Source organism: Austrofundulus limnaeus, unplaced genomic scaffold (genome assembly GCF_001266775.1).
Source record: "Austrofundulus limnaeus strain Quisiro unplaced genomic scaffold, Austrofundulus_limnaeus-1.0 Scaffold82, whole genome shotgun sequence".
NCBI lineage: Eukaryota > Metazoa > Chordata > Actinopteri > Cyprinodontiformes > Rivulidae > Austrofundulus > Austrofundulus limnaeus.
The window spans coordinates 1,545,229-1,557,265 of NW_013952484.1; the positions used below are offsets into that span (position 1 = coordinate 1,545,229).

General features: G+C 39.6%; 1 protein-coding gene across 1 annotated transcript in view; it reads right to left on the reverse strand.

Moving 5' to 3' along the window:
* The window catches only part of utrn (utrophin), a gene marked incomplete in the record, with an annotated part of 237,438 nt that overhangs the window by 54,509 nt on the left and 170,892 nt on the right, over positions 1-12,037 (reverse strand). Inside the window, 2 exon segments of the mRNA XM_014011589.1 lie at positions 48-122; positions 2,212-2,273. Of these exon segments, the coding sequence (XP_013867043.1) occupies positions 48-122; positions 2,212-2,273 (137 nt within the window).

Genomic DNA, 12,037 nt, shown 5'->3' on the forward strand with positions numbered 1-12,037 from the left:
GTGTGTGTGTGTGTGTGTGTGTGTGTGTGTGTGTGTGTGTTACTCACAGCACAGTGCCTTTTGCAGTCTGCGAATCTTCATGGCCGTGCGATATGCAGACAATCTCACGTTATTGAGGTCCACTACAGGGAGGAGAAGAGACAAAGTGAAGAAAGGTAAATGGAAAACAGAAAAAACGATGAGTACGAGCGACCTCTGCCTGCAGGGCCTCACGGGCTGGCTTTGTGTCTTCACTGAAACCTGGCTTCTGTTCATTTATGTCTAGGACGGAGACTGAATTAGGGCGGTGCTAATGTGGACGGTGTTAATTAGGTTAGAAAGTTTTGTCTCTAAAACAGGACGTTGCTATTTGTTTGAGCTGCTGGCCTCCAGAAAACCCTCCCGACGTTTTCAAAGGTTGATGCCAATCAGGCTGCTCGTTAAAGAGGAGTCACACCGGCCACCCCTCAGGGATGCAGACATGACTCTGGATACTGACAGAGGAGAAGAAAGGAGGTATTTAACTGTACGTTAAATGCCATGTTAACACACCTCTTGGACAAACTCCTTATCTTATTTATAAAGTGAAAAAGTAGTAAATAATCCACCTGCAGCTCTTTTCAGAATGAGTTTTACATCAATTGTTAATGAATTGTTACTTTTTAGTCTTGCCAACTTAGAGCAACTCGCTTCAAGCAGATCTGCTTTTTATGGCWGCAAAGAGACTTTCTGTTTGTGATTTAAGATAATTTCAGCCACTCTTTGACAAAACACTTCAGATTCAGAGGATATGTTTAATCATCTTGCTGACTGGTTGACATTTTGATCCACAGCAATCCTACTTTAGACAGCATACAGTTTTAAATTGTGGTCAAAKAATTTATTTTCACCTCAAATTTCCACAGCACCGGTTTAAAAAAAAAAAAAAGGATCTAGTTTATCATTTCACGTCCCCCTAATGGGGCGCTCTTGTTTTGAAAGGATTCCTTTCCCATCTCCTGTCAGTCACTCGGAGGAGGCATTTTTGTGAGTTCTACGAATTTATCTGACAAACTGACCTTCTTTGAGCCCCGGCACATAACTACATTTGTTCAGACTTAGGACTATGCACAGTTTTGCAGATGCACCATGTGCGTCTTGTACCTGCCAGCAGGCCAACACACGCAGAATAACAATGAGTCTAGTATCTGTGCTTGTGTCGGCCCCCGTGTCCCGGTGCAGAAAAGCAGAGAGATATTTCCTGTACTTTTTCAGGCTTACTTGTTTATTTATTTATTTATTTTTCTGTGACGGCCTAATATGCTCCCCCTCTGCCACCTCTAAACAGTTTCCCAATTCAATAAATGAACATCGGGATAATAACAAGCTTTCTGGAGCAGCTCTTATGGAGTGCTGTGATGTCTAACTCTAATGCCGTTTGATTCCTGCTGATCCATTAAAAGGAAATTTGGTACAATCGCTATGCTGGAGGCACAACTGTAATACATTATCTGATTTTTTTATTTTATCCAAGATATTAAGTATCTGCTAAACACCATTATGCAAGTGTCACTACTTTTAAAGAAGACGTGTCACGCTTTTAAATTCTCCTTTTGCACATTTAAATCATTCAGCTTTGGTCTATGTGGAACTGCAATGCTTTGGTCTGAATTCCTCCTTATTGTAACTCCACAAGCCCCGCCCCTTGTCTGAGGTGTGTCTCAGATCAACTTGTTTTGAGGTTGTCTCTTTAAATCCAAATAAGGCGCTTTAAGCCCCGCCCCCGCCAGCTTCCAGAGCGGTCCATTCTAGTTTGATAGATGGGTTTACGACTATTTAGCTTCGCRGAAAACTTTTATTTGCAAATTAATTAAAAGATATGGAAAGAATTGTCCATCTAGAGTTAAATGTTGGAGCCAGAGTCTGACCCAGAACCAGAGGAGAATGAAGTAATTTAATGCCTTATTTGGAAGTTCTTCTGCAAAAACTTTGATGTAATAGTTCAGAAAACGTCATAGAAGATAGAGAAAACTGAAGATTTGAAAAATATGATCCAAACAGAATATAAAGATATCTTTGCAGCACTAAATTCAACTTTTCTGCACTCCTAGACAGTCAACAAGTGGAGAGCAACATGTATTTAATGGCTAAAATAGTGGGTTTTGCATAAGTCGCTTTAAGAATTTAACACATTTTTGGACGAAGTATTAGGATAAGACCAAAAGTCATGAAACATAGTTGTGTGTTTTGTACCTAATGACTGGTAGAGCTCCGTCATCTTTGGATGATCCCAACAGGTCGTCTGCGTCTCATGACTGAAAAACACAACAAAAAACAACAATTAGACAGAAAAATATGACAAAACTTAAAACTAAAATGCAAAAAACTCAAGTGTTTTCTACACTTGTAGTATCACTAAAGAAAAATACACACAGGGACAGATAAAACAACTGTTTGCACAAAGGCTCATAAGACCAAGGACAGGTACAGCACAAAGAAATCTAGCATTAGCCTGGCACAAATATAAACAAGATCCTATTATAATGTGGTGTTTATTGGCAACTCTTGCAACAGTTTCTGATTTAKAGCTACAGGTAATAAAGTTCTCCAYGAATACAACACAGGAATCCTAAAATACTGAACAAAACAACAAATGCACAAACACACTCACACACTGTGAATCGCTCTCATCACCACAGGGTGTCCTTTCTAAAACCCCGGGAAAAGAAAACAAGGAGACTAAAGTTTCAAGCTCCCATTTCTGCTTTGTACAGAAGTTACTTTTCACCCAAACAAAACCACAGCAACACACACAAAAAAATATCCCTAAATAAATAAAAAATGTTGCATGCCAAAACTGATCAAACAGTTTCTTTATATGCAGCAGGACAAGAAAAATAAGGCTTTTTTTCAGCTGCAGAGTCAAGGCTGGCATGTCTGAGTTCCTCTGGCTCTTCCTGTGTGTGTGTGCATGTATATATTTCAAGATGGCACCTGGCTGTCAGACGCCACACTCAGATCTGTTTTGAGAGGCTTTCTGGAGGGTGGGTTTTTGAAATGCAGAGGTCTCCCTGTGGATTCGGCAGCCAGCTCGCTCTCTGCTGACAGTCGGCGGGAAGTAAACTCGAACTGCAGCCGTGGATGGCATCAGCTCTCCCCGCGCACAGATGTTCATCACTATTCAGCAGCTGCACAGGCTGATAACCTCTTTCACAAGTGAGCAGGCACCGCGAATGCTCGGACCACCCCCTCGCCGAGGACCCACAATGGGCCTGCCTGAATCGTCAATGGGTTTTAATGAATGTGACGCAGGGGATTTGTTGCTATTTGCTCCACACAAGGACAAGAAATGGGAAGAAGAAAACGGGAAATCGAAACCACGTTTTTGTCACTGAATTGTAAAACGGTTTGCCGTAGATAAGGCAGACGTAGTTCAGTGACGGTGCATTTCACATCACTGCATACAAATATTACATTTCTGTGTACGACGAAAACAAAAGCTATTTCCACAGCTCATAAATGTCATAATGAGAACCACTGAGCTCTCAACTATTTTCAGCACTTTCCTTGAACGTTAGCTTTTTTTTTTTCTCCTTACAGTGACAACTAGGAAATGTTTTTCACCCCTCCAAAAAAAGCAAAGTGATGACACAGTTACTACAAAGCTGCTACATGTAAGATAAGAAAAAAACATTCAGGGACTATCAAAAAGAAGAGGGGACAGAACTGAGTATTCTGACACAAGTCTAAAAGCCTTTCATACAGCAACACATCTTCAGTGTACCGCAGGACAGCATGAGGTCTTTTAAATCTAAGGCTGCTTTACAACTACAATAACTTTGGTTTATGAAGGCTTTTTTTTTACAAACAACCTGAGCTGGAGACTTCAAAGACTTACAGGTTGATTGGGAAAAATATGTGGCTTTATATAGGCAGAAATGATATATACTGTAGGTAATAGGATTTACAAGATTAGATACAATATGAGCTGTAAAATGATAGATTAAAGTGTTTCACCTTGAATTATCTTAAGGGTACATCATTACCCATCCAGTGCTACACATTTAGAAATTTTCCCAGAATGATTTCCGTTTATTTGTCACTCTAGAGCACTTATCAAACTCAAGGCCCCTGGGCTTAATGTGGCCCACCACAACATTTTATGTGGCCCATGAGAGCTTCAAAGGTGTATTAATGTTATTAAATTAAAATAAGTGTATGCTGCTTTAAACCCAGCATTGACCATAAAATACATCTCCTGCAATGCATGTTGATAATTTTACCCGCAGAATGGCGGCATCCCACCACTAGTTGGAGGTGCACAGATGTCAAAAGTAGCTGGCAGCAGGTGTAATTTGCTGTGTAAAATCTCCATTTGAATTGCATTTTTGTAGGCTACTTTTGTTGCGGATCAGTTGTACTGGGAAGTGGGATTTTACCACTTACAACATGTATATTTAAACTGGAATGCCCCTTTAGTGGGTATTCTCTGTCAGAAAGTGGGAGAGCTCAGAATTCAAGATGGCAGCTAACTCACCGCAACTCAACAAGTGAGTAAAGCTCTTATCTTTACTTTTCAATTCAATTCAATTCACTTTATTTACATAGCGCCAAGTCACAACATATGTTGTCTCAGGGCACTGTACATAAAAAAAGAACTTCTTCTAAAGAAAAAGCTAGCAGATTGTGTTGAATCACTTCATCACAGTCTCCCATCCTGAGCAATAGTCCAGTCTAGACGTGATAAATGCATGAATAAATTTTTCCGCGTCATTTTTGGACAAAATGTTTCTCCTTTTAGTAATATTACGCAGGTGGAAGAAGGCGGTCCTGGTAACATTTTTAATGTGGGGGTTAAAAGACATATCCTGATCAAAAATAACACCAAGGTTCTTTACATTAAAACTGGAGGCCAGATTAACGCCATCCAGAGGAGGTGAAAGGCTGCAAAGTTGATCCCTAAGATGTCCAGGTCCAAAAACCATAACCTCTGTCTTTTCTGAGTTTAGAAGCAGAAAGTTAAGAGTCATCCATGTTTTTATGTCTGTAAGACATGCTTGTAGTTTAAGTAACTGGTTGGATTCATCAGGTTTCATGGATAAATATAACTGAGTATCATCAGCATAACAATGGAAATTTATCCCATGCTGTTTAATAACTTTACCCAAAGGAAGCATATACAAAGTAAAGAGGATTGGTCCAAGCACTGAACCCTGAGGAACTCCATAACTAACTTTAGTGTAAGAAGAAAATTCATTATTAACATTAACTAACTGAAATATGTCAGTTAAATAAGACAAACCACTTTAGAGACTTTTAATAGTATTTCTGTATTTTTATTTCACAATTAGTAAATCGTACACATACTTTTCAGTGTTTATAAGAGGATGTGTTAAAACGCTGTTYATAAGCAGAAAATACCAGGTAGAGCTCAGTTAGTTTGTTAGTGATGTTCAGTTGTAGCAATGACACGAGGAATATGGTGTTCATGTTTAGTCAAAGTTAAACATGAAACATCAAAGTTAATTACAATGGGCCCTCTGAGGGCCACATAATGCTCATGTGGCTCTTGGTGAAAATGAGTTTGACATCTCTGCTCTAGAGGGAGRCATCAACTCTGACCTATGAAATATGGTTCCGTGTGAACGTCTTCAGCCGTTTCAACCACTGAAAAAGTTACATGTTGAAAAATACTAAATAAAATGTTCTTTCAGGAGCCAAACCATTCAGCCCTTCAGTGTCACTCCACTTTTCTGTCAACGAAATAATACGCTCCAGCCCTTGTGTGACTGATGACTGACTGATATCATGGTAATAATTTGGCTGTCATTGTTGAGTGCCATCGTAGAAAAAACCTGCACCTCGGCGCAGGTGGAGGACACTGATGGCTCTGAAACAAAAGTGCCTCAGTCAAAAGCAAATGGTTTCCATTGTTTGTGGTCTCGCTTAAATTTAGCTGTTAAGGTTGTGCTTGTCGCATACGAAGACATTTAGACCCTAATTATGGTGATTTTTATTAGAATGGCAGGCCATCAAACACAAAATATGATGAGAATGAAAATCTTTGCCCTAAATAGCACCCACAACCGTCACCATTAAAATCGCAAACGAGAAGAAAACTTCTGAAATAATAAGAAGTCCAGAGTGCACTGAAGCAGATCTGGATGCTCAACAAGTACTAAAATACTCTAAATCCTTTGTCCTCCTCTTTTGTCATCACCCTGTATCTTATTTCATAAAATGATGTTTAGTCTTTTTATCTGTACACTACAAATAACCCCTCGAATGTTTCTTATTGGGCTTTTTTTAAAGCTCGTTCGAGTGGACACTCCACTCTGAAACCGGTTTAAATTTTAACACACCAGTGTGTTTGAACTGAACCTGGCAGCTTCACTGGATGAGAACATCTGTGATCACAGGCTGTTGTTAACTTGAAAGCAATAAACCTGTCCTTTAAAGTGCTGTTCAGCTCTGCGCCTTTTATCTCTAATCCCCCCAACTAAAGCCCAGCAGTAGCCACAAATACATCAGAGCTGTCAATGTTTCCTTTTATTTGTCTAAATCCTATATTTTTCATGTCTGTCAGTGACTTTAATATCAGTATGAAAATAGGCTTTTTTATTTCTTATCTGTGGGGAAAAAGTAATAAGAAACAATAAAGGCAATAAGCTACTGTGCGGTTTTGAGGATGGTTGAATATTTCTCACTTTAAAAGAATAACTCGAAGGAAATGCTATCAAGAATAATGATCAAAAACTGCAATGCTTGACTGTCCTCAAATTTCAAAGCAGGAAAAACTTTTTATTTTTGTAGACATTTAAATTCTTAGAAACAAAACTAGACTGCTGCTGTTTGAAGTTAGCAAAACAGCTTAAGGCAATGAGAACTCTAATCAACTGAAATCAATAAACTGGGTCTGCTAATATTTCTGTTTTTTATTTTTACAATTTAAAGTTTTCATACAACAACTCGTGTCTAAGAATTTGTTTCTACCACTGCTTTACTGTCAGGATATGTCAACCCCCTACATGTTGAAACAAAGCCCAACCCTAGTCTTGAAGGAGCTGAACGTTTTGATATATAAACTATTTAAATACACTGCCTGGATTTAACTAAAAACAAATAGGTATGAGCCTCCTGTTGGATAATTACTGCATGGGTAATTATCTTTCAGCTGGTAATAAGTTATTCAACCCCAACTGGTGCAATGAGTTGCTTCTCATTTCTTAAACAACCATGTGGAAAGACACATCCTATGGTCGTGGAAAAGATATTAGTCTGTTTGAGATTGGCACACATCAAGCAGAGAAAACATCTAAGGAGATGGCAGAAACTACTAAAATTGGGTTAAGAGCTGTCCAAGGCATTACTGAAAACTTGAGGGGTAGTGGGGACCCATCATCTTCAAGGATGCACCCATAGTCCCAACTGTACAGCCTGTGGGGGCGGTGCTATGATCTGGGGTTCCTGCAGTTGGTCAGGTCTAGGGCTGGGTTAAAAAAAACAAACAATTTAATCAATTTGGATCGATTCTTGTTCAAATTTGGGAAGATTGATTCATAAGTCACGAGATCGATTTTTTTCCCCACGGGTGTTGTGTGCGATGAAGCTGCGCGTTTCCGTGTTGTGTGTCACTACTGGCTTGCCGTAGGTTTACATCCAGGTGACAGTCAGTGCTAATGTTAGCTCCCGACAATAAGTTGTCTCGGGCAAAACAAAAGAAACTAAGGAATCACTAACATTACCAGCTGATTATCAACTGAACTTAAAGATAACAGAGGCCATGACAACTTTCGTTTGCAAAGTTTTGCGCTCGGACGCGGTAGCAGGATGCGAAGCTTCGAGCGGCTGGTTCTGATGGTCGGACCAAAACTGTGGTATGTAAACATTTTACTGAAACTGTTCTCAGTCTAACAAAACTGTTTAGTTTTGTTACCAATGTTATTTTTAAAATTTTGAAACATCTTAATGTAATTCACAGTGATGGAATRTTTTAGCTGAAGTACTTCTTTTCTTTCTTTTTTCTTGTTAAGTTTTATTGAACAGAAGCTAACAAAAACGTTACAAATATACAATTTTCATACACTCAAAAGAGTGAGCAGAAGTAAACACTTATTTTAGCCCTCCTGCAACCTTATTCCATCACTTCTTAGTGATCAAGAAAATTATTCTTAATTCTTAATTTCTTAAAAACTAATTTATAATCCAACACTTTCTCTGTCAATTTGTTTTTAGTTTAAACCCTTTGAAACTTGAGACAGTTTTGTTTCAAGATTAAACTCCAATTTACAAGTTTGCCCTTTATGTTTCTAATTTTACCAATGCACCAAGTTAGAATTAGTTTCTACTGTTTGTAGAATTAGTTCCTTTGAGAATGTCTTCTATATCAAAGTAAATGTGTTACGGCATGATATCCTTAACTAATTTAAAAATCAATTAAACTGAAACGTGAATCGCCCTGAATCGTTGTGAATCGAATCGGGCCCCTGTGAATCAAATCGAATTGATTTGGGAAATTTGAACCAATACCCAGCCCTAGTCAGGTCTAGGACGCTTATCGGAACAATGTCACAGTAAATGCATGCCGCAATCAAAGATAAGGCAGTCCAATAAAATATTAGAGTGTGAGCTTTTTTTTTTTGGTGGTGACCTCTTTTGGCCAGGCAGTGTAGCACAAAAAATTGCAAAATGAGCTACATACCAAAAAAATGTATAGAAGGAAAAAAGATCTCATAGTTTCACACAATAAGTGCACGATGTGACAAGTATGAATTGCTGCAAGTTGATGCTCAGTAACACTGGCCGTGTCCAATAATTACAGGRCATTTTTAAAGGAGGTTTTAGCTTAAAATGCACACCCCTCATTGCAATCAGAATAAGTGGTGCTCCTGATTTATTAGACCTGCTGTGCGTCTGAATGGAGATGAGTCTTGTGCAATGCAGGTGAAACTTTCCGTCATGCAACTATGCCTCAAAATAGAAAACAATGAGTCAACTAAAGTAACAGATGAGGATACAGCAGCAGGCAGAGCATGATGAAATATGCGTACTCAATATGGCACAATGAGAGGTGAAAAAAAAATGCTTTACACATTGATTTTATGAACAAGAGCAGCAGCTTAAGCAGTTTGACAAACGTGACCCTCTCAGACTAACAGATTGTCGCTGTGACTTATCAGCCTCTCAAGAATAATTGCTTTTTACCTTTGACATTTTACGTGCAGTTTTTGTCATTCCTCATCGCGGCTTCATGGAAGGACAAAATATTGCTAATCTCATTCTTGACGTTCCACAATTTATATCTAAGTACCTCCGTTCTGCACAGCTACGTTTGCTCCGATGAGCTGAAAGAAAAAGAGAAGTAGTTCTTCGGGGGAAACATCCACATTCCCTGCATGACCAAAGTTCAAAGCGCTAATTTAAACCCCGACGGCTGCCGACTGGCAAAACATTTCCTTCGCTGGTGGGAGTTTGTCATTGTCACAAGCTCAGAAGTCAGCATGAATAATCACGAGTGGGCAGATGAATGACTCTAAGCATGTCTGGATAAACCAAGAAAATTAAAACAGTGAAATATCGGAATAAAGAAAGGGGAGATTTCAGGAGCACCCCCCCCCCCCACCCCTCACTGACAGCAGCCTGGAAGGCTTATCAGGAGGAGTCAGTGACAGGTGAAAGGTGCCTGCATTCACCACCTGATGCCTCTGCTGCCACCTCCTTCTACCTTTTGAAACTCTCTGAAACAGCAGCATTGTGSCTTTCAATTACAGCTCAGACATTTCTGGGATTCCTATTAAAACTTTTTAAACTAAACATTCAGAGAGGAGGCATTGTCCACAACCGGTGCTCGACATAAAAGGGTGGGTGAAACGGTACGGCGCACAAGGTTGACGCATTATTCATACGGCGTATATGAATCCATTTGATTACATCTTGTCATCTGAACTCCTCGCTACAGGGGGCCAAAAAAAAGGCTTAATTCTAATCAGGAGGGCCATTGTCACCTGGAAGAAAAAGACACGCAGTATGAAAAGAGATGGCAGAGGAGAGGAGATGTTTGGGGGAAATGAATGTGCCAAAGAATTTCAAGAGTGTAGCAGAACTGAAAGCGGCCTGTGATTAGTCCTGGAGATGGATTCTGAGCTCAGTTCAGGCAACAAATTGGGTGGGATTTTATAGGCAAAACCAAGCTTGCATGTATTGTAGATCTACATGTGAAAGTGGAGGAAAGTGCTTTGTAGAACATCCATCCTTGTAGGAAAAGCACAAACTGATGTGTAAACTGCAGAGAAAGTATTGTAGTTTTCCAGTTTCTATGAGGTTTTAAAAATATATCTCTGTATGCGTGGAAGTCAATTAATCGCATGATAAATTAAAATGAGRTMAAAATAAAACGAGGTTGTTAATTTTTGGTTTGCTTTATTCATGTCGCCCTCTTTTCTAGTCTTTAGCGTAGGGAGGAGTGAACTCTTGTATCAAGTATTTTCCAGGTTTGTGGTCTCATAACTGCTGTAGCATTATAGCCCCGTGAACAGGCGTTYAGCTAGAGGAAAGTCTGTGGATTTCAAACACCTTCTTTCAGCTGATGCCGCCTATGGACGGTCACAGGGCACCGTTCGAAACCTCTGGTTTCGCCAAGAGGTTTTTTTTTTTTCATAAACTTCCCTAAACTTTATAAGAAGCGTTCGGGTAACCGCAATTATTTTAGGAAGCCAGAGGAAGACTTAAATAATAAACTGTGCCAGCCTGGATAGAGGTGGRTAGCGATGTTACAGCTTYAGTAGCTGTTGTTGTTTTCACAAAACTCTGCTCACGGTCCATCCGTAACTTTACGTACACTTACATGAATTTTTTTACGCAATGTGAGGGTGGCCGCCGTTATTATACGAAGCAAGAGGAAGACACATACAAAGCGATTTTACAGCTTCAGTAGCAAATGTGTTTTTTTTCCCCAAACTTCGGTCCAGGTCAGTTCATAACTTTTTGTAATTTCGTAAACTTCCATAAGYTTTTTTWAAACACCATTGTGTGTCACATTGTTSATATAATATAACGTTTTTTCCCCTCATCTTCCCTTGTGTGGTTTTTAGTTTTTCTTTTAAGGGTTGCGCCTCCTCATGATGCCTTCATGATGATGATCCTTTGCTCTGTGCAGGGTCAGTGGCAGCATGACCCAGAGCACCTGTTCTCCTATGTTTGTTATGTTCGGTCTTCTTCTGAATGACTGTTCTGRACTGTAATTTCTTTGTGCTCTGTACARTAACAATAAAGGTCTAATCATCATCATCATGCTTTATAAAAGGGGACAAGGTGGGGTATCATTATATTAATTTAAAACAGTCTCCAAACGATATTGTAGACAATTTATTGTACAGAAAAATTTCTTATTGTGGCAGGTCTACAKAGAAGGTCCTGCAAATCATACGATGAAGACTCAGGGGAAGCATTTGGTTAGTGATTTAAAGTGATTTGTTCTGGTTGRCTTAATCTGCATATTCATGTGTACGCAATCAAGCATTGGTGTTTGAATTTACCACCGAACACATTTTTTTTTGTATTGCTTCTTTTTTTTTGTGAGCATGTTTGTGTGTACGAGTAGAAAAAGGTTTGCCAGGAGATCAGCGGCTGTTTTACACTAAATTTAATCAGACTGACCCACGAGTCGCCGCCTGACTGGCTTCAATATCTGATAGCCAAGCTGCAGGCACAAACACAGACAGGTGTCAGCCAGTATCTGGAACTAAATCCCTTGTTTGACTCTGTGAATGAATAGAGCCTTTGTAATGGTGTGCTGGCATGCAGTCACTTGATTTCTGTTCGGTGAGGTTCTTTTCTTTTTAGGCTGACATTTTCTGAGGAGCAGAAAAGTTTCAGCTTCTGTGTCAACAGAAACCTCTGTTTTGGCCTGATTTTGCCAAAGACAGTCACAGTTAACAGTGTGTGTGTGGTGGTGGTGGTGGGGGGGTGACATTTGGGGGCAATTTTAAGACAAAATGCCTACATTTGGGGACAACTGCTGCATTTGGGGACCTAAGTCGAGTCCCTGTTTGATTTAAATGCCATTGGTGGGTTGGGGGTT